The 27,880-nt window shown below is 44.0% G+C and overlaps 1 protein-coding gene across 1 annotated transcript; it reads right to left on the bottom strand.

Annotated features, from left to right (window-relative positions):
- Positions 1-3,446: 3,446 nt before the first annotated feature.
- LOC140908615 (guanylate cyclase soluble subunit beta-2) lies at positions 3,447-27,862 on the bottom strand. Its single transcript, XM_078852391.1, has 14 exons — positions 27,806-27,862; positions 27,047-27,120; positions 23,257-23,351; positions 20,481-20,641; positions 19,594-19,693; positions 16,182-16,378; positions 15,509-15,623; positions 12,819-12,922; positions 11,673-11,889; positions 9,328-9,648; positions 8,095-8,243; positions 7,429-7,575; positions 5,765-5,919; positions 3,447-3,633 (listed from the first exon to the last, which is right to left on the bottom strand). The coding sequence occupies exons 1-14, from the start codon at positions 27,860-27,862 to the stop codon at positions 3,447-3,449; spliced, it is 2,079 nt and encodes a 692-aa protein (XP_078708517.1).
- Positions 27,863-27,880: the final 18 nt, after the last annotated feature.

Below are 27,880 nucleotides of genomic sequence, written 5' to 3'. Positions count from 1 at the left end.
ACAACCTATCCTAAAGGATGACCCTACACTCTCACAAATCTTGGGAGACAGGCCAGTCCTTGTCTACAGACAGCCCCCCAACCTGAAGCAAATACTCACCAGCAACCACATACCACACAACAGAACCACTAACCCAGGAACCTATCATTGCAACAAAGCCCGTTGCCAACTGTGCCCACATATCTATTCAGGGGACACCATCACAGGGCCTAATAACATCAGCCACACTATCAGAGGCTTGTTCACCTGCACATCCACCAATGTGATATATGCCATCATGTGCCAGCAATGCCCCTCTGCCATGTACATTGGTCAAACTGGACAGTCTCTACGTAAAAGAATAAATGGACACAAATCAGATGTCAAGAATTATAACATTCATAAACCAGTCGGAGAACACTTCAATCTCTCTGGTCACGCAATTACAGACATGAAAGTTGCGATATTACAGCAAAAAACCTTCAAAACCAGACTCCACTGAGAGACTGTTGAATTGGAATTCATTTGCAAATTGGATACAATTAACTTAGGCTTGAATAGAGACTGGGAGTGGCTAAGTCATTATGCAAGGTAACCTATTTCCCCTTGTTCTTTCCTACCCCTCCCCCCCCGCCGTTCTTGTTAAACCCTGGATTTGTGCTGGAAATGGCCCACCTTGATTATCATACACATTGTAAGGAGAGTGATCACTTTAGATAAGCTATTACCAACAGGAGAGTGGGTTTGTGGGGGGAGGGGGGGAGAAAACCTGGATTTGTGCTGGAAATGGCCCACCTTGATTATCATACACATTATAAGGAGAGTGATCACTTTAGATAAGCTATTACCAGCAGGAGAGTGGGGTGGGTGGAAAGAAAACCTTTTGTAGTGGTAAACACCCATTTTTTCATGCTTTGTGTGTATAAAAAGATCTTCTATACTTTCCACAGTATGCATCCGATGAAGTGAGCTGTAGCTCACAAAAGCTTATGCTCAAATAAATTGGTTAGTCTCTAAGGTGCTACAAGTACTCCTTTTCATTGTGTTTTGTTTTTCATGGTTTCCGCAGCACAGAAACAACTATTCAGCTGATGGGCTTTGTAAAGACAAACAGACAAGCTTATTTTGCAGCTAACTCCACTCCCGTGATGGTTGAGCTGTGTTAGTCATGGATTCTCTTTGGCTCCCACTTGCAGGAGCCAGGGCAGCGGACTGTAGAATGGGAACAGTTCATGGCTCTGTTGAGAAAAGTCCTCTGCTCAAACAAACACTGCAGTGTGAGCCATGGGACTGCTCCCATTCTACGTCCCAGGCTGGAGTGTTTGCTCAGGAAAAGAGACTTTTCCCAAGAGGCAGTGGTGCCATTTTGGTGATAATTGGGGAGAGGAGATGGCAATTTGAATCTACTGCTTAAATCATGTTTCAAAACATTAATGGGTCCTTTTTAATTGTCTGTTTGTTCCCTCCCGCATCTCCAATTCTCTGCTGTAGCTTCCGTCTCTGTAATCCCTGTTCCCCACTTTTCCTTGTCTCTATGCTGCCCATTTCCCCTTCCCACCCTCCCCTTTCTTTGGTCTCTTATTCCTCTGCAACTATTAACTCTCCCCTCTGCCCTCACACCACACCCTTATATATTCACTTAAAAAAACCCCAAATGATTAAAAAGAACTTGTAACATTTGCCAGCCATCACCTTAATCCCTCTGCTTATAGGTTACACCTTTATCCCCAAGTCCGTTGTCTGTAGTGTGACCAGATTTCCCGATTTTATAGGGGCAGTCCCAATATTTGGGGTTTTTTCTTATAAAGGTTCCTATTACCCCCCGCCTCCTGTCCCGATTTTTCACACTTACTGTCTGGTCACCCTAGTTGTCTGTCTTGTCTGTTTAGGTTGCAAACTCTTCAGGGAAGGGACTGCGTTTCCATTTCTAACTACTCAGTCTTTTAGAGCTAAGGTCTAGATCTAGGTCCATCTCTAACCTCTAGGTATTTGCCATCTGTAACTCCTCTATTTCTATTATTATTCTTTGCTGCTTGTTTCATGATGAAATTAACTCTTGGTTCCCATCACTATTATAGCATCTAAACGTTATTTTTTAAAAGTCACCCTGTTACAGGGGTAGGCAAACTTTTTTTGGGGCCACATCGGGTATGGAAATTGTATCTCACAAAATTGGGGATCAGGGTGCAGGGCGGGTGAGGGCTCTGGCTGGGGGTGCGGGCTCTGGGGTGGGGCCATAAATGAGGAGTTCAGGGTGTGTGAGGGGGCTCTGGGCTGGGGCATGGGGTTAGAGTGAGGGGGAGAGGGAGGAGAGCTCCGGCTGGGGGTGCAGTTCCTGGGGTGGGGCTGGGGTGAGGGGTTGGGGGTGCAGGAGGTTGCTTCAGGCTGGGACAGAGGGGTTCAGAGGGGAGGAGGGGGATCAGGGCTGGGGAAGGGGGTTGGGGCATGGGAGGGCCTCAGGGGTGCAGCCTCTGGGTGGCACTTACCTCAAGCAGCTCCCAGAAGCAGCGGCATGTTCCCCCTCCAGCTCCTACATGGAGGTGTGGCCAGGCGACTCTGCACACTGCCCCATCCTCAGGCACCGCCGCTGAAGTTCCTATTGGCTGCAGTTCCCGGCCAATGGGAGCTGTGGAGGCAGCGCTTGGGGCAAGGGCAGCATGCAGAGCCACCTGGCTGCCCCTACATGTAGGAGCCAGAGGGGGGACATGCCACTGCTCCGGGATCCATGCGGAGTGCGGCAAGCCCCTGACCCCGCTCCTTAGCTGGAGTGCCAGAGTAGGGCAAGCCCTAGATCCCGCTGCCCAGTGGGAGCTCGAGGGCTGGATTAAAACATCCGGAGGGCCAGATGTGGCCCCCGGACCATAGTTTGCCCAACCCTGCCCTAGTATCTCACTTCCAAGTGGCAAGAATCTTAAGTCTGAAGTCCTCATTAGCAGCCACACACACACGGAAAAAAAAAAAGATACTGGGCCATAATGATGTAAATTACTGAATTTTTTGAGGTTCTTTCCTTTGGGCTTCTAATGAAGAAAATTTGGATTATTTGTTTCATAGTTGAATTGAGCAGGTTATAATATAATTTTCAAGAATATAAAGACAACGTCCATTACATTTGGTTACAAATAATTGTATTTTAGTCATATATGTATTGTCAGTTTAAAGTTATTCCCTAGAAAATGTAGTTTGTGCTGACCTTAAGCCTGATTGTCAGAGATACTAAGCACCAAAACTGTCATTTACATCAGTGGAACTGCAAGTACCCAGCACCTCTGAAAATCAGGCCCTATGGGACTAAATAACTGTTTGAGATGCTGTATTAAATGTTAGTTTGAGGACATAGATTTCTAACCTAAGGCAAGGATATAAGTATGTGATGTATGTGTACTGTAGGAGGCAAAGGTGTTCTCTGTGAAGTATGAGCTTTATGTTGATCAGAGAGAAATGTCATTGTGCATCCTATATCTGGATTAAGACATTTCTCTTAGCTTACCCATCTGATCCGTGTGACTGGAGTGCTGCTTTTCTGCTCTCCCCATGATTTCATTCTCAGTTGCATATAGATTTTGCCTCAAGATATAAGTGGTCATTTTTCCTTTGCCTTTCACCTCAATTTCTCCCCTTTCAACTATTTCGAAGCCTTGATTTTGTAGATATCTGCACAATGGAAGACATGGGACAACCATTAGGACAAAGAAGTCCAGGCGGGGATTTGGGGTGAGTAGGATGAAGGAAACATTTTGCAGAACAATATTTGTAGGGTTGGATGCATTTTTAGTGCTGTTTTTGTAAACAGAACAACACTATCAAAGCACAAGTTCATTGTTCTAATTAGGGTTGGCCTAGAGGCTAAGCTTCTGACCTGCAATCACTTTTGCACATGCTTAGCTTGACACAGACTATTAGTCTCATTGATGTCACAATGAGCAGATATTTATCATGTGAACAGCCTCTCTTACATCTTGTGCTTTCCCCTGGCCTTTACATAGGAGCATCAAGCTTAGACCCCTGTCCTGCAAATATATACGCACATGCTTAACTTTATACACATGAATATTCGCAATCAGAGCCTAACTTAGACGCTCTTCTGTAAAGACTGTTTACACTAGGAAAGTAGAGAACAGAAAAGGTGCTGTTTAAATGTTACACGAGTGTTCAAAATTACTCAAGACATTTCTCCGAACAGGAAGGTACTCAAGCCCCAGTCCTGCAATGGGTAGTGCCTGAGTAGCCAGCTGCATCCCAGAAAACGCCACTGACTTCAATGGGTAGAACCCCACCTGACTTCCACCCAGGGGCAGCAGCCTGCCCATCCACTGCACATGGCACAGGATTGGGACCTAACCAGTCTGTCTTCAGTTGCATCTTTGGCCATGGTGAGCAAAGTTCCCTGTTAACATAACGTGCAGTTAAACACAGAAAAGTGACCCTGTGAAAATAATGTGAGGGTCAATATTTGTGGCTTGAAATCAACTGTGCTCACTTCACAAGTAAATCTTTTCCCTCCGGGCAAATCCTGCATACTTAGCCTCTGCTCTTCTGGCTCATGCATCATCACCAGTAATAAAGATTTGGAAGCTGAAATGTAACGAATCTGCTGATGATGCATGAGTCAGAAAGGAATCCAGCTCCCGCTACCGAAACTGGTTAGCTCTCCAGTATGAAAAGGAATAGAATATACTTGGTTAGTACAGTTAGCAAGTGAGTTCCTGAGGATGTACTGTAGAGGGAGCAGTTCTGTTTAGTTAAGACAGTGCCATTTGTATAAAGTTACATTTCAGATTATAACTGTTCTTTACAGTAATTATTGACAGGGTGGGACGTTTTGAGTCTTTCAAATGGAGAATGTTCATCACGAGAGTTTCCAAAGTTCCATATTTAATTAGAAGCCACACATGAATTTGTATCAGGAATGCAGAATGCAGAGTTAAACATCCCCTAGTTGTTTAGCTTATTTGATAGCATCTCTCCTGTGTTACATTAAAACAAGCAAATATCTTCATCCCACAAATTGCTTGTTGTTGGTTTCTGGCAGAAAAATCTTCTTGGATTGAATGCATAAAAATCCTGATGGGTATTTGGGTAATGCAAGTGGATTGGGACTTCAGATATTTATTTGATTGTGAACCTCTTTGGTTTTCATGCATAGAAGAGAGTAGACTGGATTATGATTATGGTCCATAACATCACATTTATGTTGACTGTCAACCCAATCCTTCAACTCTTACTCAGAAAAAGCTGTCATTAAATACCACAAGAATTTTGCTGGGGGTAGCAATGAAAGGTAAGACACTTTATTTATTATTTTGGGGCAGAAAGTGTTGCCATGTTAAAAAGCTATTCATGTAAATTACTTGTTGCTCTGAGAGGCAGTGTGGCTGAAAAGAAGCTCCTAGTTGGGAACCGCACCTTCTTCACGCTGTCATTGCAGAGCTGTGACTATATGCCACAATCAAACCTTGTGTGTGCAAAGTGCTTGTAAACAGGCACTTTGTGTGGGTGTTGCTTGAGCAACAGGCACCGCTGCGTCACAGTTTAGTCACTCAGATTTAAACTGTATCCCTCAGTGTTGTTCTGAGATTATTAGTAAGTGTGAAAATGAAACTTTATCATGTGTGTTTCCAGATTGAAAAGTACTGTGAGCTAAGTGGAGTGGTGCTCTATGCCTACATTGGCTCTCATCCAACAGAGAAACTATTTGTGTTATTAATGCTATAAGCAGAAGAGAAGGAGGAAAAGAATTCTGGGTTGTTTGGGGTCTCATTATTATTTAACCTTTTGACACTACCTGAACGCTGTTGGGCTGAGATGGATTTTGTTAGGAAGTCCATGACTTTCCATCCGAGAAGCTGTGTTGACAGTGTCTCCAAACAAGCAATACCTGGGCATCTTCTCACCAACCACTCCAGCCAGAACTGGTCCTGTGTGGATCCCAACTCTGATCTGTCAGTTTAAACCCAACATGATATTTTGAAAATCATATTGGCTCTTCATTGCGATCATCAGTAAGATGTCAGCAGCCCATCCCCATCCACCGCCCCATTGGATAGTACTGAGCAGTCTCTCCCCCATTCTGGGAACTAAGTAGCTGTGCTAGAAAGACCATTGAAGACAATATGTGTAGTATATTTTGGAAACTCTGCTTTTAAGGTACAGCAAGTCTAAAAAATTGTCTTACGGGTTTCCAGAAAAAGGAGCTGATATTACAATTCAGCAAACAATGAAATGGAAGGAGGACTGGCCGCATCTTCTGCTGTTCTCTGTATAGCACGCTTCTATTTCCGGCACTGCCAGACTGGGTGGATAGCTGGGCAAGTTCCATCCAGGCATACAGTGGGCACAGGATCCTGTTGATTTCAGTGGGAAATTGGCACCTGTTCACACCAGGGCTGAACTTTATCTTGCATCTTACTAGGTAAAGCCTGAACCTGCCATGTGGCAATTAAACTGGTACAACTCCCATCAGTAGCATCATATTGAAAATATACCCAAAGGGATTTAACCATTGACCAGTGTAAAAGGTGTAGCTTTTTACCAGCATTTGTGGTCTGTAATAAGACTTGAAACAAGAAAACAAACCAGAGCACTCTTCCACCAGAGAACAGATGCATGCCGCTCAACTAGGGTGAAATTCATCCCATGCAAAGGGCTAAATTTCACCAATGGACAGTAGCCCATTGCCTAATGGAAGTTGCATCAGTGTCTCAGAATAAACCTTACCTCTACGTATACGACATACGTCATTCAATCTACCCACACTTAGCTTTGTCCTCTGTAAACTGGCTGTTATCTCACTGCTTTGCTGTAAATTATTGTCAAAGAAAATACTAATAAAAACTGGTTATAGACAATGCCCTGCATTCTTCTTTCTGCAATACTATTCCCTCCTCTAGATTAGGAATTGGTCCTTTTTGGTAATAGTTCACACTGCATTTTTATAGTTGTGCAGTAATGATTTGTAAAATGGCTTATACTTTCTCAACTAACAGGAAAAAAGCCACAGCCCTGCCCTGTGTTAAGCAGCTCAGACAAAGGAGAGGCAAGGTTGGAATAAATCAGGGTCAACTACTTTTGTTCTTGTTCTGGAGCCATTAACTGACTTGCTAATTATGTACAGACACAGATGCCAATAAAGATACAGCAGATCCCAATGGACTTGCTCAATGAACATGTGCCTAAGTGCTTTGTTAAAGTCCAGATTAGTGCTCGGCACCATGCAGGATTGAGGCCTAAAGGCCCAAATTCAGCAAAGCACATAAATGCATTACTATTTGTATTACCATAGCACCTCAGAATGCAAGTGATGGACCAGGCCCCCATTGAGCCAGGCACTGTACAAACACAGCATGGGACTTAAACTCTTGCTTAAAGCTACTCATACACTTAGGCTGTTATTCAGCAAAGCACTTAAGTGCAGTACTTTGTATCAAACTGAGTTCATCTGTTTCATACCTGAATAGGCTCTCCAGTGATTGGGTTCATCACCTCTCTGGCAGCAGTTCTCATACCCAATGCAAAATTGGCCACTCTTATCGCATGACTGGCAATAGGCACTGGGACTCCTCCAACTACCATGTATGCATCGCCTATTGTTTCAACCTGACAGACAAGGGAAAGAATGCAGTAGTCAGAAAGGGCCTGATTCAAAGCCCATTGAAGTCAATGGAAAGGCTCCTGTTGAGTTCACTGGAAAGCAAAACGCCCAGTTCTGTAAGGTGCTGAGTGCCTTGCTCTCCCATTGAAGTAACTGGGGGTTGGATTCATTCATCATGTCACAGGACTGGGGATGAATCTAGGGCCTAGCTGTGTATGAAATATTTTTCATTAGTTTTATATACTTTATAAACTCTCCAGTGACAAACTCTCAGTTCCTGAATCTTCATGGTGGGGAGAGTAGGGAGGTGTGATGCTCCCCCAAATTTTCAATTCAAAAGTTTGACAATAAGTCAAATTGCGTGTTGTGGTGATAGCCATTCTTCTACATTTTAGCCTCTCTTTAGAATTGTGAGAAACAAAAGTGGGAAACAAAATGTGGGAAACAAAAGGAAACAAAAGCAAATGTGGGAAACAAAAGTGCAGTAAAGAACAGCACTGAACACAAGTAACAGAAACACTTACTTTATACACGTTGTGAACACTGGTTAATCTATCAAACTTTGAATACATTGAATTCAGCATGTTCACGATTTGGATAGGCTCACAGGCTGAGCAGATATTTGTGAATGTCACTATATCACTGAAGAGAATCGTGCAGGAATTAAATTCCCCTGAGGGAGAAAGCAGATATGAGATGCATATTTCTTTATAAAAGCATCCACTGTTATTGACTACGTCAATAATAAAAGTTGACAATAGATTTCTGTAATCTGCCAACCAAAATCCTATTGACTAGTTTGAGCCAAAGCACACACAACTCAATGGAAAGACTCCCACTGACTTCAATGGGCATCAGATCAGGCCTAAAATTAAGAACCTAAAATGCCCAAATTGCATTGAATTTCCATGGGATGTGGGCACCTGACTTCAGAAGGCTCCACTGAAATCCCAGCCTGAATATTTTAATATTTAAAGCTATAGTGTCATAGCTGGCCACATTTCAGCTGTATCTTCTATCTGTTTGCAACATTCTTCTAATCCATTAGCTGTGTTTTAAAAAAATATGGTTCCTATAATGTACTCTTATAAAGCCATGCAAATACCCCAGTGACTATGAACAGCCCTCTCCCGTTAAGACTGCTGGACTGGACCCAGAATGTCTTTTACACCTTGTTTTTAAAAATATCCATTTTTCAGTGAAGAGTTTAAGTAACTCTAAATTCAAGTTCACAGTTTTGTGCAGTAAAGTTCAGAAGTTCAGCTTTAGAGGCACAGACTAAATTGGTGCATGTAAATTAGGCAGATGCCAGAAGTTAAAGGCAGTGTTAGATGGCTATTTGATTTGCATGGGCAAATGTTTTTTGCTCATACAGCGGCAAATGTTTGACCACCTGCTTAAATTTAAGCACCTGCTTAAGTGTTTTGCTACATGGGGCTTATGAAATCAACCTTTCTTGTTTTAGCAGTTACCAGGTTAAAATCAAAAGAACATATAATCCACAAGTGCACATCTTACCCTCACATGAAACCAGCCCTGCTCTTGATTGGTGATGGAGTATTCACCCTCTCAGAACTGCACAATTTTGCCTTTGGGGTTAGAGAATGGTAGTGGTGGTATCACCTGCAGCTTCTTATTCAGTGACTGGGGAAGGGAATGCCCATGGAATACTCAATTATAAAGGCAACTGAAAAGTTTTTAAGGCCAGCCACACCAGTTGAACCTGAAGAGTGTAAGTGATAATGAAAGTCCAGTACCTGCTTCCACCTTTTTGCCCTCCTTGAGCAGATTGGCTACATGTTTCGGCAGCATGGAATACAGCAAGGTTTCTGTTTTCTTCTTTTCAGCCTCTAAGTTCTTTGAGAGGATCCTGAGCTCTTCCTTCTTTCGCTCCAGCTGGTTGGACAGCTCTATCTCTGCCAGACGCTGCTGGTTCAGGAGAATGAGGTCCCTTGTTGTGTCATGTTGTGCAATGTCAGAAATGTGCATCTTTTGTTCCTCCAGCTCCTCTAAACTGCGGAGCTTTGGTGAACACAGGTACATCATGCACTGTATGGACTCCATCCAGATCATTTGTCCTTTGAATAGAAAGGCATGAAGCAGTTCCAACACATTTTGATTTACTTCCCTACATATTCCCTGCCTGCAAGCTTTCCCAGCCTATACATGAGTCTACGATAAAATTAACAAACAATTCAGCTAAGGTTAATTTTTCAGACACGTGCAGTATTACTTTCCCCAAAACACTGAGACACTTTGGGGGAAATCATAGAATGATAGAATGATAGAATCATAGAATATCAGGGTTGGAAGGGACCTCAGGAGGTCATCTAGTCCAACCCCCTGCTCAAAGCAGGACCAATCCCCAACTAAATCATCCCAGCCAGGGCTTTGTCAAGCCTGACCTTAAAAACCTCGAAGGAAGGAGATTCCACCACCTCCCTAGGTAACCCATTCCAGTGCTTCACCACCCTCCTAGTGAAAAAGTTTTTCCTAATATCCAACCTAAACCTATCCCATTGCAACTTGAGACCATTACTCCTTGTTCTGTCATCTGCTACCACTGAGAACAGTTTAGCTCCATCCCCTTTAGAACCCCCTTTCAGGTAGTTGAAAGCAGCTATCAAATCCCCCCTCATTCTTCTCTTCCGCAAACTAAACAATCCCAGTTCTCTCAGCCTCTCCTCATAAGTCATGTGTTCCAGTCCTCTAATCATTTTTGTTGCCCTCCGCTGGACATTTTCCAATTTTTCCACATCCTTCTTGTAGTATGGGGCCCAAAATTGGACTCAGTACTCCAGATGAGGCCTCACCAATGTCGAATAGAGAGGAACGATCACGTCCCTCGATCTGCTGGCAATGCCCCTACTTATACATCCCAAAATGCCATTGGCCTTCTTGGCAACAAGGGCACACTGTTGACTCATATCCAGCTTCTCATCTACTGTAACCCCTAGGTCCTTTTCTGCAGAACTGCTGCCTAGCCATTCGGTCCCTAGTCTGTAGCGGTGCATGGGATTCTTCGGTCCTAAGTGCAGGACTCTGCACTTGTCCTTGTTGAACCTCAACAGATTTCTTTTGGCCCAGTCCTCTAATTTGTCTAGGGACCTCTGTATCCTATCCCTATCCTCCAGCGTATCTACCTCTCCTCCCAGTTTAGTGTCATCTGCAAACTTGCTGAGAGTGCAATCCACGCCATCCTCCAGATCATTTATGAAGATATTGAACAAAACCGGCCCGAGGACTGACCCTTGGGGCACTCCACTTGACACCGGCTGCCAACTAGACATGGAGCCATTGATCACTACGCGTTGAGCCCAACAATCTAGCCAACTTCCTATCCACCTTATAGTCAATTCATCCAGCCCATACTTCTTTAACTTGCTGGCAAGAATACTGTGGGAGAATGTGTCAAAAGCTTTGCTAAAGTCAAGGAACAACATGTCCACTGCTTTCCCCTCATCCGCAGAGCCAGTTATCTCATCATAGAAGGCAATTAGATTAGTCAGGCATGACTTGCCCTTGGTGAATCCATGCTGACTGTTCCTGATCACTTTCCTCTCCTCTAAGTGCGTCAGAATTGATTCCTTGAGGACCTGCTCCATGATTTTTCCAGGGACTGAGGTGAGGCTGACTGGCCTGTAGTTCCCAGGATCCTCCTTCTTCCCTTTTTTAAAGATGGGCACTACATTAGCCTTTTTCCAGTTGTCCTGGACTTCCCCCGATCGCCATGAGTTTTCAAAGATAATGGCCAATGGCTCTGCAATCACATCCGCCAACTCCTTTAGCACTCTCGGATGCAGCGCATCCGGCCCCATGGACTTGTGCTCGTCCAGCTTTTCTAAATAGTCCCAAATTGACTGGGAGCTTGATTGGGACAGGAAGTGGCCTACGAGAGAAACTCTCCCTAAGGTTTGCTCCACACTATGACTGATTTGATAAACCATGCTCTAGCTATTAGTTGGGGGACATGTAGCCCAGTTTTCCAAAAGTAAACGTATAGTTAAGAAAATTCAACCTCCAGGCTTTTCAGCTACTCCTCTCTGCCTAAGTATCCCACACACACGCTGGGCAGCAGTAAAAAGCAGCTATAAGTTAGTACCTCGGAGCTTCAGCATGGGTTGGTTTCTCCGTGAGTCAGGCAACATTTCTCTGTGTGCTCTGAGGACAAATTGACTGTTGATAAATTTCCTTATGCTGAAAATGGTGAAGGTAACTTGTGGATGGATGACAGTAAAGTATTTATCCACTCTGCCCCCTGGTCGCCGTAGTCCTGGCACAAACTTTTGAACGTTCACACCTGCCTGCTTGATCCTTAGCTAAGGACAGGAAGGAAAATCATAAACCTGGGTTAAAGCTAAAAACTCTTTCAAAAACAAAGGAATGTGGAGGGGAGAAGGTATTTTAAAACCTGTTTAATTTTGGATTGAGTAAATATGTGTCCAGCTCCTCACTAGTCTGAGACCAGGGCTACCGCTTTGATATCTCAAGAAAGACTGCTCAGGGTAGCATCCGGAGTCACACATTCAGAGTCCAAGCTTCTAGCCTGAGTCTGTCTGAGCCCACTCCCCACCCCTGCCCAGTAGAAACTAACTTAGGGAGTTCAAGGAGGGGATAGAGACCTAGGGCTGGGAGGACTCAAGGTGAGATGACAGGAGCTCAAGAAATGTGCAGTCTTAGCATTTCCACAGCTGCTGAGGGTGGGGCAAAGTCTATGGATCTGGGCATACAGATAAAGTCAGATCTTTTCACAGGTGTCATTGGGAGCAGATCTGAACTCATCCGTATGCCCAGATCCATAGATTTCAATGGGGTAAAATGATGTAACTTCAGCAGTATTTAGCCCAGTTTAAGTAGTACTTCTTGCACAGCTATGTGGGAGGCAGGCAGCAATGGCACAGGAGAGCCCAACACAGAGATTCGTGGTGGTTAACAATGGGTGCCCCTAGGATACCAGACACACCGTCCTGACGTACCATTGGCCAGTGGGAACGCTGACGAGGACGGCAGGTGTTTGTCAATTCTAATTTTAATTATACACACGCAAATATCAAGACAAAATGTGATGTTCCTTCATTTCCAACATAAGGCAAGAGAGAGAACAATTAAGGTCAGATTCTCCACTGCTGTAAATCAGTCTAACGCCAGCTTCCATGACGTCCATGGCAGCTGAGGATCCAGGCCTTAGATTGTTTTCTCTGCCATAACATCTTTAGCTACAAGCTTCCGACCAGGGAGGCTGTCTTACTTCTTCATCAAACACAATGTGGAAAGGAAAAGCATTGCAGAATGTTCTCTCTTCCACCCAAAGCCTCTCTGGATAAACTGGGTCAAAAGTATGTGACAGGTTCCCTGCAAAAAAACAAACACAAGGAATAAGGGGGAGACTTTCAAAGGCACAAATGGAATCTGGGCACCAAAATTCCATGGAATGTTAACAGGAGTTGGGAGCATACATGCCTTTTCTGCCTTTGGAAAACTCCCCTTCAGTCAGTGCTTAATTTGCTAATTTTTTACATTCATAACTGATGCAGCAAGCCGAGAGGTGCTCAGCCCTGGCATAAATTAAGCACTGCCCTCAGTCCATCATACTCTGCTGTACAGTTGGTCAAAAACGTATCTTTATTTTCTGTGAAAAGCCTTGATGAACATATTTTTTATGTTTCATCAACGTTTATTGTGGATTTTTTTTTTTTGGTCAAAAAGACAGAAATATGTATGTTGTCAGACTTTCAACAACCCTGAAAGATTTCAACAAACATGGAAATTTTTTCACAGTTTTTTTGATCAAAAAGACATTTTTCATCAAAAAATGTTATCCAAGATCTTTCGACCAGCTCTAATCTATTTTAATATGAAGAGAAGCACAGTCTAATGATGAGGTTTTTATTATCGCCTGAAATAGGCTGAACTTCATTACTTAATCCCTGTGACAATAAGCAGAAATTTTACCTTGTCCCTTGCAAATGCAGAGATCCTGGCAACAGTCTTACATAGGTGCTCCAGGCACAAACCAAAAAAGGCATCTGCATGAAGAGGAAGTCAGAGACTGCCTGAGAGAAAGCAGGTCCTTGCATCTAGACAAAAAGGCCCAGAGCCCCAAAGGTATTTAGGCTCTCAGTGTCCATTGGTATCAGTGGAAATTAGGAACCAAAATACCTTTGAGAATGTGAGCCAAACTGTCTGTTGTGCTTTGTTTTCCTTGACTAAAACATAAGCCCTCGCTCGCTGGAACAGGAGAATTGAGTGTCTAAGTGTGTTGCTTGAGCTTCTTCACTGCCTCACAGTCACTTATAAATGAACACTGGCCAAATGGATTTTAATTTCCCAAATTAAAGAAAAAAAGTCGCTATCAAACGGAAAAGTCACCTCAGAGGCCAAGTTTCTGCCCACAGCAGTGTTTTATGGACAATCTATTAACCCCCTGAACTAGCGTCTGTGAAGAAAATGCTGACAAAGCGCTTGGCCACAGTACCATAACTACCCTTACCGTTGCTATACAAAGCTGCACTGTGTAATGCTGAAGGCTACTTCAGTCATTTTTGATACAACATTTTTTCATAACAAAACCTTTTGGATAGCACAGAGAAACATTGTCAACAATGCATTTGGCCAGCTAGCAGCAGCAGCAATTGGAAGGGGTGCTTAGAATCCTGCAGATGACGAAGTGTGACTAATGGCCTGTTTTTCTAGTTGTCAGTGAAAGAGCTCAGACTGGAACCACACAGCTTCTCCCAGACATTTATAACCGCCACACAGCTGGGAATGGAGCAGGAGTGGAGGGGGGGAGGCGGGGGAGCAGGTTAGCACATTAGCCTTTCCCCTCTTCAAATCCTGACTTAAAGGCGAACAAGATGGGCAGTTTCATCCTAGTTACCAGCAGTGCACATTTTAAAAATTGCTGCACAATTAGCTGGCTTGACTTATGAGAGTAGCTAGACTGGAGTATCAATGTGGTACAGGCCAGGAGAGCGGTGTGCTGGCAGAGCGGTATACGGAGAGTGTGCACAGCCCTTGCCCCTACTGTGCCTGGCTAAAGCGGCATTACTGCCTCACTGCCATGGTCATTAAATTCATTCACAATGCTTTCAGTGCGTATGGCATGCTGTAAGGTGCCATATTCACAGTCCTCGAGAACGAGGGCCTCTGTTTATCCACGGAACAGGTACAGCGTGGGCAGCAGTAAAATAATCTACCCAACAGTACCTCAGAGCTGACCTGGGTGGGACCCTGCCAAAGTAGGAAGATAATTAATTCTTCCTGTTTATTCCAGTCCTTGACTTCTCTTCAGAGCCTGCCTGCAAGGTTGTGCCGGTGGTTGTTGAGGTGTGGCCACTTCACACCGGGACAGTAGACTGGGATCAAGTCTCTTCACATTGGCCGCAAAAACACCCCTATAAGTGAAAGCCTTTCCATGCTTCTATCAGTCTCCTGCGTGCAGAGATGCTCAAAAAATTTTTGGGGGTGCTGAGAACCAGTGAAGCAAACTGTAAAGCCTGTCTATAATGGAAACCACTTCAAGCCAGGGGGTGTGGTAGCACCCCCAGTAACTCTAGGTCCAGCCCCTATGGCTGAGTGGCCAGTCCCATTGCACTATAGTATTTTTAAAATAATGTAAACAGGAAAAAAACATCATAAAAGTCCCACAATGAGTATAGAGACCCAGGCATCAAGTGACATCAATGAAAATGAAGAAAAGTGTCTGGGGCAAATAAAGTAATTGCAAATTATGGTCTGATCATATTTAAAGAAGAAAACCTCTCACCAAGTCCAAACTCTGCTATCCGTACATAAATCAGTGATATCATCTGGACTGTTTTACTGCCTCCAGTATTTATATCCAACAGGCTGCCATCCTCCTGGGAATGTGTCCATTTGTCTGCACAGCTGAGCCCCATATCTCATTATGATCACTGTAACGGAGGTTAGTACACTCACCTTTCCCAAATTTCACAACACTTTTCACAATATCCCAGTGGGATTTCTTTTCTGGGCAGCACAAGAGAGCAGAATAGTTCTCCTTCGTTGTCTGAAAAGCTACGTCTAGTGCCTTCTGGAGAGCAGCAGTCAAAGAGAGGAGAATGTTTGTGTGTGAACCATTCATACAGACAGTCCATTTTAACACACTATATTAAGACAACATTAAGGCTGAATTGTTAAGCACTTAAAAGACAGGAAATGCTAAAGCTAAGGTTGCACATATAACCTTCATTTTGCTTCATTGTGCACAGGCCGTCTTTAATTACATGATCACGTGCTCTTTCTCAAATACAATATATCACATCGTTTTAAATTATTATTTCTTTAATTGATTATTCAGTCTCAGACGTGAACTCTAACCTGTGACTTATCCAGAGCTTTACAGGCCTGATGCCCCACTGCCTTGCACCTGGTGTAGACCTTACTCCTCCGTGAAATACATCCACTTTGCCCTCATTTTACATAGGAGCAAGATAGACTCAGACTCACCATCCTCAATCCAGCTCTAAACTGAAAGGGAGAATGTGTGGATTGTTTGCCTTAAAAATATCTCTTGTAAATTAAGAGAAACCGGACAGGCACAGAAAACTGGAAGTAAACCTCCCTCATTTCCATACATGATTTACTGCACCTCTTTATCTTTGTGGGAGTCTCCGCTTTCTGGATTTGTTGTCTTTTTGGTTTTTCTCTTTGGCCTTTTTGCCTTCTGCAGAACAAGAAATATCACATGCTCCTTTTCCCCAGTGCGCTCCTTTTCTTCACTCTGAGTAAGAATTTCCATTGTCACTTCACTGTTGAAGAAGTCTCTGGCAACGGACTCTATGATACCTGAATCAGAAGATTTATATGGTGACCTATTCGTGTTAGCAAAACTTCTTCGGCTCCGTATCTCTTTTCTTCCTTGCCTAAGCTGTACCTCTCAGCAATCTCCACAATTGTATTATTTATACTCTAATATATTGGTATGAAAGATGCCATACAACGTAACATTATAACCTGATTCTACATTGACTTTCACTGCTGCAAACCCACTGACATCAGTGATTCTGAAAACCATATTCTTGAATCTGTTATATCAGCATAAATCCTAAAGAACTTCAGTGTAGGCAGAATTCCTCCAAATTTACACCAGTGTAACTGAGATCAGTCTCTGACTCTGAATTTGGCCTGGAGTTAAAATTGTTCATAAAGTGCACCTTGTAGGTAAAGGTAACTTTTATTGTTCTGTTTCTAGAAGGAAAAAGCAAAATGAGTGTCCTACCCCAATGTAAACCAATGAGCATAATGTTCAGCTGACATGTTAGATCTATTCAGATTTCTGTCTGTCTGTCTGTGGTATTTATAGAGTCCCCGTCCTAGTAGTCGCTGGGCACCAGTTGTGTGACCCTGCAACAATTTGGATTTTATCAAGTTAACAAAGCCACACACACACACACACAAACTAATAATCATATGTGCCCATGTTGATTCCCACATGTGGAAACAATGTTGCCCTTTAAAACCCCAGTATCTCATTACTACTGTCTCTTCAAAAGTGGGTGGGACATGGGACTTACACACTTCATAAGATCCTGTACTTCAGGTCTGGCCTAAATATAGACATTGCAGTGGTTTAACTAAAGAGGTGTTTTTCAATTTACCAATGCAAGCTGAACCAGTTATAAACCAGATTTAAATCAAATTAAGTGTGTCCATACAGGGGTTTGCACTGGTTTAACTAAATCAGTTTAAAAATATACCTTTAGTTAAACCAGTGCAACTTTGCACATAGATCAAACCTAAAGTCCTGCACACACTCTATGGCCCCCATCAATTTCCTTCCATGAGAGGAAGGGAGCCCCACAGCTGCTCTGAAAGGATCTCCTGACAGGAAGCTTAGGGAATGCTCCAACTCATAAAATTGTCATCCCTCAAGCATTTGTGCTTTTCTTCTCTGTGGGGAGAAACAGCTTAAGGCTCTTGTCAATTTTCTACCCAAGCACCTAATCAAAGTTCAGAGGCATGGGGATGTGCCAGTTGGGGGCAGAAACTGATGATGGAGTCTGGTATTTTCTTTGATGCAAACTTGCTTATTTACAAGCAATGGGAAAGGTCCTGCTCTTCCAAATGCAGGGTGAACCAGAAACAAAAGAATAGTTTCTTAACTTACAGCTCCAAGCCTCCCTAGCCAACACCAGATCTAAAACACTCATCTCTAGCTTTTTCCCAGGTCATACACACAACTGGCTGTTGCTTTTGTGCTTTTTGCCTCATAGTCTGTCACTTTGTTCTGTGTCTGTACCCCAGCTTGTCTATTTCACATACTCATCTGATTGAAACTATTATCCAGTGGAACATTCCACCCAGTGCTTAATTTGTGCCAGGGCCATGGCACCTCTAGGCTTGACAGTTCATAGCCCTGGCACCTCTGGGCTTGCTGCATCAGTTGTGAATGTAAAAAAATTGCTTGAGCCCTCGCACCTAATTGCTTGAGCCCCAGCACCTCTTTCATTACAAATTAAGCGCTGCTTCCACCCAGCTGGGGCTAGTTTCTGGGAAGACTCTATTAGGCCTTGTTTTAGGTGTCCCCAACCCACCTGCCTTAATTGTCTCTTTCCACCGTCTCAAGTGAAGGGTCAATTCAGACATCAGTTTTAACGCAACCTGGAACAAGGTTTAACCCAACTCATAACAGTACATAAAAACCCTGGAGGGTCCAAATACTGTCTTTGAAGGGCACCAAATAAGCCAAGAAGGGTGGTCTCAGCAATAAAGCCTAGGACTGGAGTCAGGCAGACTGGATGGGGCTCCATGCCACGTTAGTGCCTCATGGAAGTTGTAGTTTGGATGCCTCATGGTTCTTTTCTCCTCTATCAGGTGGACATCTCCCATGATGCACTGAGGTGAGAGCAAGAGGAGAGACCATGGTGTATCATGGGAGATTTAGTCCAGCCAGGGACCCTGGCCCATTGAAGAAACTAGGGGCATGAGAAACCACGTCAGCATTTCTATGGGAGAAAACCTATTTTCTGACCATCTCCACTCTCACAAAATAGAGATGATTCTAGACCAGAATCCTCAATCTGAGCACCTGGAGACTAGGGAAATTTGGAGATGGATTCACAGCTGAAGTTGTATCTCCAGCCCACCTCAGTCCCACATTAGTCTCCTCCCTCCCATATTAAGCAGCCAAATATGGATCCACCAACTTGCACTGGAGATGATCTGCTAAAACAGAAGGAAAGGAAGCTGCTTCATCTGAATTCAGAAGCTGAGGCTGAGCACTGAAATGTTTTCTTCTTATTATTTATAGAGCACTGTCATTAGATATGCTGGCCCTTTAGGGGAGCCTACAGACTAAGTAAGGCCCTGGTTCTGGTTCAGCCCATAATTAAGATAATTCATTCATTTGTAGGCCAGGAACCATGTGACAATTTCCACACACACACACCCTTTGTTTTGGACTTTTGTAATCTTCTTGTAGAAGCCCTTGTAGTTTGGCCAGCAGGCTAAACCACATTAACTATCCAGTTGCTGAGGGGAAACTGAGGCACGGCTGTATCTGATGCTGGACGAGGTAAGTAAGCAATTGCACACAACAGCATAAGGCACTTTACAAACAAGAAGACAGGTCCCTGCCCCAAACACCTTACAATCTAGACAGACAATGTACTGCTAAAGCAACATGGAAAACAAAGTGACTGGTGGCATTCAATACATGTCCTGTTGGTCCCACCATTTTTGTCTAATTCCCTTTTAAACTAAATATTCCAGCATCCTTTTGTTAATGCTTCATTATACGGGAGTACTAAGAGTCATGGGCCTTTTGGAAGAAGCGTGTCTTAAGGAAGGGTTTCAAGGAGGAGAAGAGGAACGTGCAGATGGAGAAAAGCATGAAGGGGCTAACTTTTCAAAAGGGAAAAGAGAGAGGAGCAGAGAGATGCAGGAACTAAGCTGAACATGGCCTTGAAGGTGAGGACTCAAAGTGCTGAAGTCCCAGGGAGCCCTGAGTGACAGATATCTGAGAGCACACTATGGCCATTATGAAATAATATTGGTTTTACCTGGGACAATATGACACAGGCCTCTCCTGTCAGAATAGTAGTGAAGTAACATTGCCCCGTCGGTCCTCTTTTCCACGCGAAATGATGGTGCATTCATTTCCTAAGTAAGGAGACGAGAGACCTCAGTCTACCTGCATAGTCATCTATCCTAGAGATGTCACTGAGCTATGCTGATTTACACCAGTTGAGGGTCTGGCCCACTATTTCATCAATTACTTCAAAGACATAAAGACTTATCAGCAAACTGAAAACTGGCATGAAAAAAAAATCTAACCTGTTGGACTAGGGCATTGTCTCTTGTTTGCTTGAGGGATTTTTGGTTTTGCACTCTGAGTATTTGTTCATGGGATGCTGGGGTAGGTTCGGCACATTCCATCATTGCCATGCCATTTTAGTGAACACAAGAACCAGAGGTGGCCACAGGATGTTTTGAACTCTCTCAACTGTACCTGCAAACCTGCTGTTAGGCATTTAGGGGCAAATCCTTCCAACACATAGAAGCACACTCCTTTGGCAGAGGAACCACTGCAATGCTGTTGCAAAGGGGAGAGGTAAGCCTTGGGAAAGCAACATAGAGAGGGGTGTACAGCTCCCTTGGGGCTTCCAGGGTGGCTACCTCCAAGGGGACTTGGGATGGACCAGAGTGGACACGAGAAGGGCAAAGCTGGAGGATCTGGCAATGCCATGCAGAGATGGGTTTGTAAAACCCTTTAGGGTGGAATAGCTTGAGACTTTCAATTCCACTGCCAGCACGTGGGCTGATGGGGAGGATTCCCCATCTTCTTACAGTAGCAGGATGGTAGGGAGAGGATTTCTTCCATAAAGCACAGAACTAGAAAAATGGCCAGGGAGCGGAGCAATTTACATCCACAGAAAGAAGACAGTACCTGATAAGACAATGCAAGGTAACTATGAAGGGCATCTAGATTCTCGATAAATTCGGTTAGATTCCCTCCCAAAGTCCGTAGCATTCGATCATAGCCAGACATCTTACAGAAAGTAAAGAAATATTCTCCAAAAAGTTTCAGCACTACGTCTTCTGACACATCTGTGTAAAAGATATTCGGATTTACAGCTGTGCAATGCTATCTATACCCTGTGACCTGACCCAAGCTTTAAGGTCTGAAACGGACACAGGCAAATGGCCAAGGCCCCCACGTGACCTATTACAAAAATTGTTATGATCTGGTGGGTAGAGCTGGATGAAAATGTTTCTGGCAACAAGTTTATTTGCTGACAAATGCCATTTTGGCCAACCCAAAGATATTTGCAAATTTGTGTCGAGTTTGCCAGATTGTTTCGATGGAACCAAAAATTGAAAAAATGTTTCCGACTGGAGTCACAAAACAGATGGAGGAAGAAGTGGTTGGCTTCTCCTTAGAAGCTATGGCCTAGTGCTTAGGGCTCTCTTCTGGATGTGGCTTCAATTCCTTCCCCTGCCTGATATGAAGAAGAGATTTGAACTTGTATCTCCCACATTGTAAGAGAGTACCCTAGGCGGTGGGTTACACTGTTATGGGTCTCCCTGTCGTTCCTGTTCCACTTTTTGTAAATAATCAACAGAGCAGGGACTGCAGCTTGGTTGTCCCAAATCCTAGGTGACTATCCTAACCACCAAGCTAAAGAGTCATTCTCTTTCCCTGGCCCAATGACTATTCATAAATAACTATGACTTGCCACTGTGAATGACAATAAATAGCCATTGGGCCAGGGAAAGAGAAGGACTCTATAGCTTGATGGTTAGGGAGCTACTCCTGCAATGCAGGCCACCCGACTACAAATCCCTTCTCCACATTAGGAAGAGGGGGAATTGAAGACAGGTTTCCCCACATCCCGGGAAAGTGCCTTTACTCCTGGGCTAAAGCTTGTTAGGAGTCCACTGCCTCCTCTTCCGCTAGCTAGTTTGTGGATCTAATCTGCCTTTGCGTTTGTTAAAATACCTGCAACTGAAACAAAAAATGTTGAATTGGGCTTTTGACATTTTTTCCAACATTTCAATTCATCAGAAATTTTCAAAATTCTCATATTTGGTTCAACCTACTCTGAGACGTCAGTGAACCAAAAGATCCATTATGCACCCAGATCTACTGGTGGGAACAGTTTTCAGAGCTATGTCTATTTTTGACTTTAAATAAACCTTAATGAAGCTAGCAAAGAGGCATTATGGCCACACCCACAGCAGAAAATGTTGGCTGCAGTGTATGTTGGTGGAATCCATTACCTTCAGTGGGGTTAACCCTGGTTTACACTAGGGTAAATGAGTTTGAAATCAGGCTCTAGAATCTAGTTCATTTAATTTATGCTGCTTGCGCTCCACTTTATCAGGCCACTGTTTCCTTAATATCCCTGTGTTTGTTGCCATGTTGATTAAGCCGTACTGTGAAGGCTGGTACTAAACAGAGCTGTGGATTCCCTAATCCCCAAGAGTAAAACAGCTCTTTTGTGGACAAGGAAAACAGATAAGAGGTATCAGGATGGAGTAATTTAAGACCATGTTGACTCCTGGGGTTAATACCATGCTACAAATCCTACATCCCAATACAGCTGCCTGCAACAGCCATGCTTTAGACCAGGGATCGCAGTGAATTTTTCTACATTTAAAAAAAAAGAGAGAGAGAGAGAGAGATGACTCTCTTTTGGGACTGTAGTGTTCAGTAACCGGCCAGCTAGGCCCACCCTGTTCTATAGCACCTCTTATCCAAATGCCAAGAGAATAGTGTACCATCTGATCAGTGTCTCATGTCAACAACGCTTGCAAAACTTAGATGTGTGAAAGCCTCACATCTCATCACAAATTCACTTGTCAAGAACCTCGGAGTCACAGCTCTCGTGAAGGTTTGGGCAGATGGGGGTAAAGCTTTGTGTTTAGACCTGAGAAGCCAGTGGCCCTTTTTCCTCCAGTCGTCCTCTCTCCCCTCCATCCCCAACAACGGCCTCTCTCTGGAAAAGCCACAGGGACATCTCCAAGGCCCTCTAATGTAAGCAGGAGGGTTGTACTGGGGTATCCTCTGTGGGAGGCTGGAGATAACAAGGGGCCAGCTCTGGGGATTCCTGGAGGTCACTGATCTCCAGCCTCCAAGTGCATTTATGGGGTCACTTCCCGCTTCTACAAACAAATAGCAAGGTTCAGTTTGGGAAGCCCTTTGTAAACAAACTGCTGCAGATCTCTCTCAGCCCCAGCGCAATGGAAAAGCTCCACAGGACTGGCTGGCCCCTAACGCAGCTGCTCTTGGGAGCACTCAGTGCTCGGAGACAATCAGCTACAAAGTGCTGGCAAATGCAGCAATGTGCAGCAGGCAGGCTCAGCGCAAAAGCTACCAGACTTGCAGGGCTCCTACCACCCCTAGCCAGGCACTCCAAAGGGAGAGGGCTGGGCCATGGACCAGAGCTAGCTGGGCAAGAAGGGAGCACCCGCTGCCTCATCCTTCTCGACCACACACCTTGCACACTCCTCATGCTATGCAGCCCCCAGGAGATGTTGCATAAGCCCTACCAGAGCTTCCCCTTGTATAGTGCAGCTCCACAGTGCATCCAGTGGGGGGCGCATTGTGTTACTGCCATGATCTGGCCTCTTGGCCAGCCAGGGACAGTATCAGTGTGAAGAGCACTGAGTAAATGGTCAGTGCTCAATAAGCCAGCAATCAGGTAATGAGCAGTCCTTACCCACGATTTTGCAGGCTTCTTGGATCAGCTTCAGAGTAATAACGTCATCATACACAGTGTAAGTCATGAAGGTGTCTTGGACCTCTGCCTGTGTTCTGAAAAAACCCAGAAAATTAAGATTTATGATAACACAGAAGGGAAACCACTCAGACTGGTCACTGCCTGAAACCAATCCATCCATCAACAGAACTGAATACAGTGAAACTAGGCCAGAGTTACCGAGAAAGCAGGTTCCAGCATTTTCCAAATCTCCATATGGTTATGTGAGCAAGTCCCCAAGAAGAAACTGCAACAGCAAAGCAGAAAGTCACTGAATGCTCCCAATTGTTCCTTGGCACGTGAGCCTAGAATTTCCTGGAGCAGGGTCTGAAGGAGCACAGAGGGGAACCTGAATGCAAGGGAAGAGTTCCTCTGTGCTGGCCATAAGAAGTCTGGTTATTAAAACTTGAAAGCGGGTGGAAGAAGATAATCACATGCTCAGTGAGGAAGGAAACTTTATTAATGCTTAATATTTTAGAGAAGGGGCTTCAAGCCAGTTCATCCTAGGCCCTCTCCTCACCAGTGCACAGCTAGATGCTTGTTCTTCGGGTGGGGGGAGACAAGAGGAGAGGGCAATCCCTGGCCGCTCTGGTTAAGAAAACAATGCAGAAACCAACAAACAATTACTATATTCAAAATATGTTATTAGCTACCATGATTAGGGACTGTTTGTATCACAGTAGCAGCTAGTGGCCCTAAGTAAGATCAGGGCCCCATTGTTCCAGGCACTGTACAAGCACATAGTAAGAGAGAGTGCCTGGCCTGAAAACTTTGCAGCCTGCATAGACAAAGAGTGAGAAGAAGATAATAATCCTGTTTATTTTATAGGTGGGGAACTCAGGCACAGATTAAGGACAAGATTTTCAGGAATTCTACACTCTGGGTGCCGAATTTAAAGACACTTCAAAGGGGCCTGATTTTCAGGTGTCTCAGGTTGCACACTGAAAATCGCTAGTGCCTTTTGGAAGCTCTTGGCCTAAGTGATTTGACTATAGTCACATAAGAAGCCTCTGGTAGAGGATGAGATTTAAACCTATGTCTACTCAATCCTAGCCCACACAACAAGCCTTTCTCTCTTAGGGAAAGCTCCCTGTGTAAACAGGACCTAACATCACTCACCTCCATAAATCAGCCAGTAGCAGTAGGCACTGGGAGTACCTTTCCCAGCCCTGAAGAAGAGCTCTGTGCAGTTTGAAAGCTTGTCTGTCTCACCAACAGAAATTGGTCAGTAAAAGATATTCCCACACCCGACTTGTCTTTCTAGTTATGATATCAGTCAGATTTGGTGACATGCCCAGTGCATTCAGTGTTCTTCCCCACCCAGCCACCAAGGGTTGGTTTAATTTGCGTTTCTGACTTTTACTGTTGGTTTAGTGAGCACCATACATATGTTCAGCTCTATGCAAACAATAGAGAAAGAGACAGTCCCTGTCCTAATGGTCTTTCAAGCTTCTCCAGTGCTTTATTTGGGCTCATGGATTAGTGTTCACGCTAGTTCCGCCTCTTTCCGCTCATTCTCCAGAGTGTTAAGCGTGTCTCCGGTCCTCTATTCTGTGGACTGCTATACAGTAATCCACTGCACTGGGAGATCTCTAGAGCATTGTATCACTTCACAGGATGCATTAGCATTATTGTGTATGAGCCCTGTGTGGCGAACTTTTAAAGCAAAACCATTTTAGTAGCTAATAGTGGAAAATTGGAGAACAGTCTGACTAACTTGGGTATTTCTGGCAGGCCTGCAGGCAGAATGCAAGTAAATTCTGAACGATAAAACTGTTATCAGCCCAACATAAGAGGAGTTGCCAGATTTAGACAATGATGTATGTGAGACCCAACATAAGCATGTGTGTGTGCTGAAGAGAGCCAAAAAAACTCTGCAAATGTCACAGTACACTCTGTTTTGCTAGAGCAGGCATCAGAGGCCAAGAAGTTGATTCTTGGATCTTTGTGCAAATTGTGATAGTTCAAACTTGCATCAAGAGCCCTGTCTATTATTTCAGATCAACTTCTGCTCCCAGTTACAGCAGTGTAAATAACTCCAGATTTACACCTATGTAACTAAGTTAATTTGGCTGTGTGTCTCATCTTAATATTAGGTTAAGCAGCACTTCAGGTCAATGTGAATGTTTTTCAAGGGAATGGAAGTGCATGCCATGCAAACCACCTAACAAACAACCACCTGATCTATCATTTCTGAAACTACAAGTGTGAGAACTCACTATTAATGTTTCCATTAGTATAGGCATTTCTATGGTGCTCATTGCTGTGGTATTTTATAATTTAGTACTCCTCATGAACACGACCACTTCCAAAGACAAGGTAATGAGCTCTCTTAATAATATGCTGTAAAGCTTGTGAGTGTTTCTCCCTTATTATACATTTATTCTTTGTAATCTCATAGCACGACCATTCCTCCTAGCTATGAAATAGGGCTGTATGGAGGTAACCTGCATGAGATTTCCATTATGGAGGCTTTCCCATTCATTCCATTGGGGAAGATGTGATCACCACTCCCTAGTCACAAATATCCCAGCATCTGCTTAGACCTTGGGAGATCTGCTAGAGGCCCAGCACAGCAGGACCATTTGCATGGAGACCCTGTGTCTCTGCACTGGCTCCAAGAAGTCCTGGCTCCTCGCTCCCTACCCCATGGCCACACAACTCTAGTGGTCTGATGCTCCAAGAGTTGCCCCTGTCCACCACTCTGGCGCCTCTGGCGCTCTTCCTCCACACAAAAGAGGAAAGGCTGTGGAAAGTCCATAAAACAACATGAAAAGTGGCTCACTTTAAGCTATAAAAAGGGGGGGTATGATAGAGGTCTATAAAATCATGACTGGGGTGGAGAAAGTAAATTAGGATGTGTTATTTACTCCTTCTCATAACACAAGAACTAGGGGTCACCAAATGAAATGAATAGGCAGCAGGTTTAAAACAAACAAAGGGAAGTACTTCTTCACCCAACACACAGTCAGTCTGCGGAACTCTTTGCCAGAGGATCTTGTGAAGGCCAAGCCTATAAGAGGGTTCAAAAAAGAACTAGATAAATTCATGGAGGATAGGTCCATCAATGGCTATTAGCCAGGATGGACAGGAATGGTGTGCCTAGCCTCTGTTTGCCAAAAGCTGGGAATGGGCGACAGGGGGATGGATCACTTGATGATTACCTGGTCTGTTCATTCCCTCTGGGCACCTGGCATTGGCCACTGTCAGAAGACAGAATACTGGGCTAGATGGACCTTTGGTCTGACCCAGTATGGCCATTCTTATGTTCTTCTTTATTGTTGCCTAATCCAACAGGTAAAAAACCAAGTCTCGTGCTTCCATTGAAATTACGTGGGGCTAGTTTTACAATATGTGATAAATGACATTATGATATACTAGAAATGAACTACCGGAGGGAGAAGGTTAAGGTGGCAGAAGGTAAGGGCATTCTGAGTCTCAGGGACAAATCGCTCTCTGGTGTAACTCCACTGGCGTTAGTAAATAACATTTTGGATGAATTTGCCTCTCATGGACTCTGTTCTGATTTATGCTGAACACCACTCCCTCAGCTGCAGCGGGGATGTAACTCAGCCCAGAATTTGGCACGCTCGGCTCATACTTAATTGTAGCAGTGAAACATAGAGCTGTGTGGGCCTGAATTGTATTTATAATGGTCAACAGGACACAATCAAATTTTAATCCTCTTTGGCTCCCATGATGGAAGACCCAAGTCATCAGTACTGCTCTTTTTAAAGGATCAAATACTTACTTGAGTGTTTCCCATGTCTCTTCACCAAATTTCTCTATAATTAGAGATTTCAGGCAGGTGTTGATAAATCCGTACTATGGGAGAGAAGACATTAGCATTATGCCTAATGGAACATGGGAAAAGAGCCCTTAATGGGCTGGTTAAGTAAAATGAAATGACAACCCCTTTGGGGAAACAATTATGTCTTTCCCCCATTTCTTGTTAAGTTTGTTTATTTAATAGCACTGCTCATTCCTGCCTTCATGCAAAACTCCCCGAGACTTGTTCTCTACACAGCAGTAGTTCTTGTTTCCATAGAGAAAACATATTAACTAAACTTTAAAGCCAGCGTGCAATTAAGAATGGTTACAGAACGTTGTTTTCAGTTACGCTGAATTCTTTTGGATCATGCAGCACTGATATGGTTAAAGGATAGATGAAAGCAGGAAATTAACAGCGCTTATGTCAGCCTCAAGACTTGATTGAAAGACAAATATATTTTAGTTGTAAAATACAGTATAGTTAGTGTTTAAATCTGATCTGAGAAACTAGGTATTGAACATAAAAAGAAGAGTAATGCTGAAAGACACTTACCATGGTGCTGCTGTCTGCTTGCCGAGTGTGCAGAGCAGGTGCTCTAGGTTGTGCTGGAGTGAGTGAGTTGTTTCATCACACCAGCAGTGAGAGCCTGGTTCTTTTAACAGATCAACTTGGACTGTCTAGAGCCCATCGCACACAAAACAGAAAGATCCACAGGGAAATCAGAAACTAATCATTTACCTGGCCATGGATCCTCTCCAAACAGAGCTTTGCATTACAGCGCAGAAAGTCCAGCATGGAGGTAATCAGAGGAAA

Source organism: Lepidochelys kempii, chromosome 1 (genome assembly GCF_965140285.1).
Source record: "Lepidochelys kempii isolate rLepKem1 chromosome 1, rLepKem1.hap1, whole genome shotgun sequence".
NCBI classification, from domain to species: Eukaryota; Metazoa; Chordata; order Testudines; family Cheloniidae; genus Lepidochelys; species Lepidochelys kempii.
The sequence above is the reverse complement of the archived record's forward strand: the minus strand, read 5'-3'. Positions and strand labels throughout refer to the sequence as shown.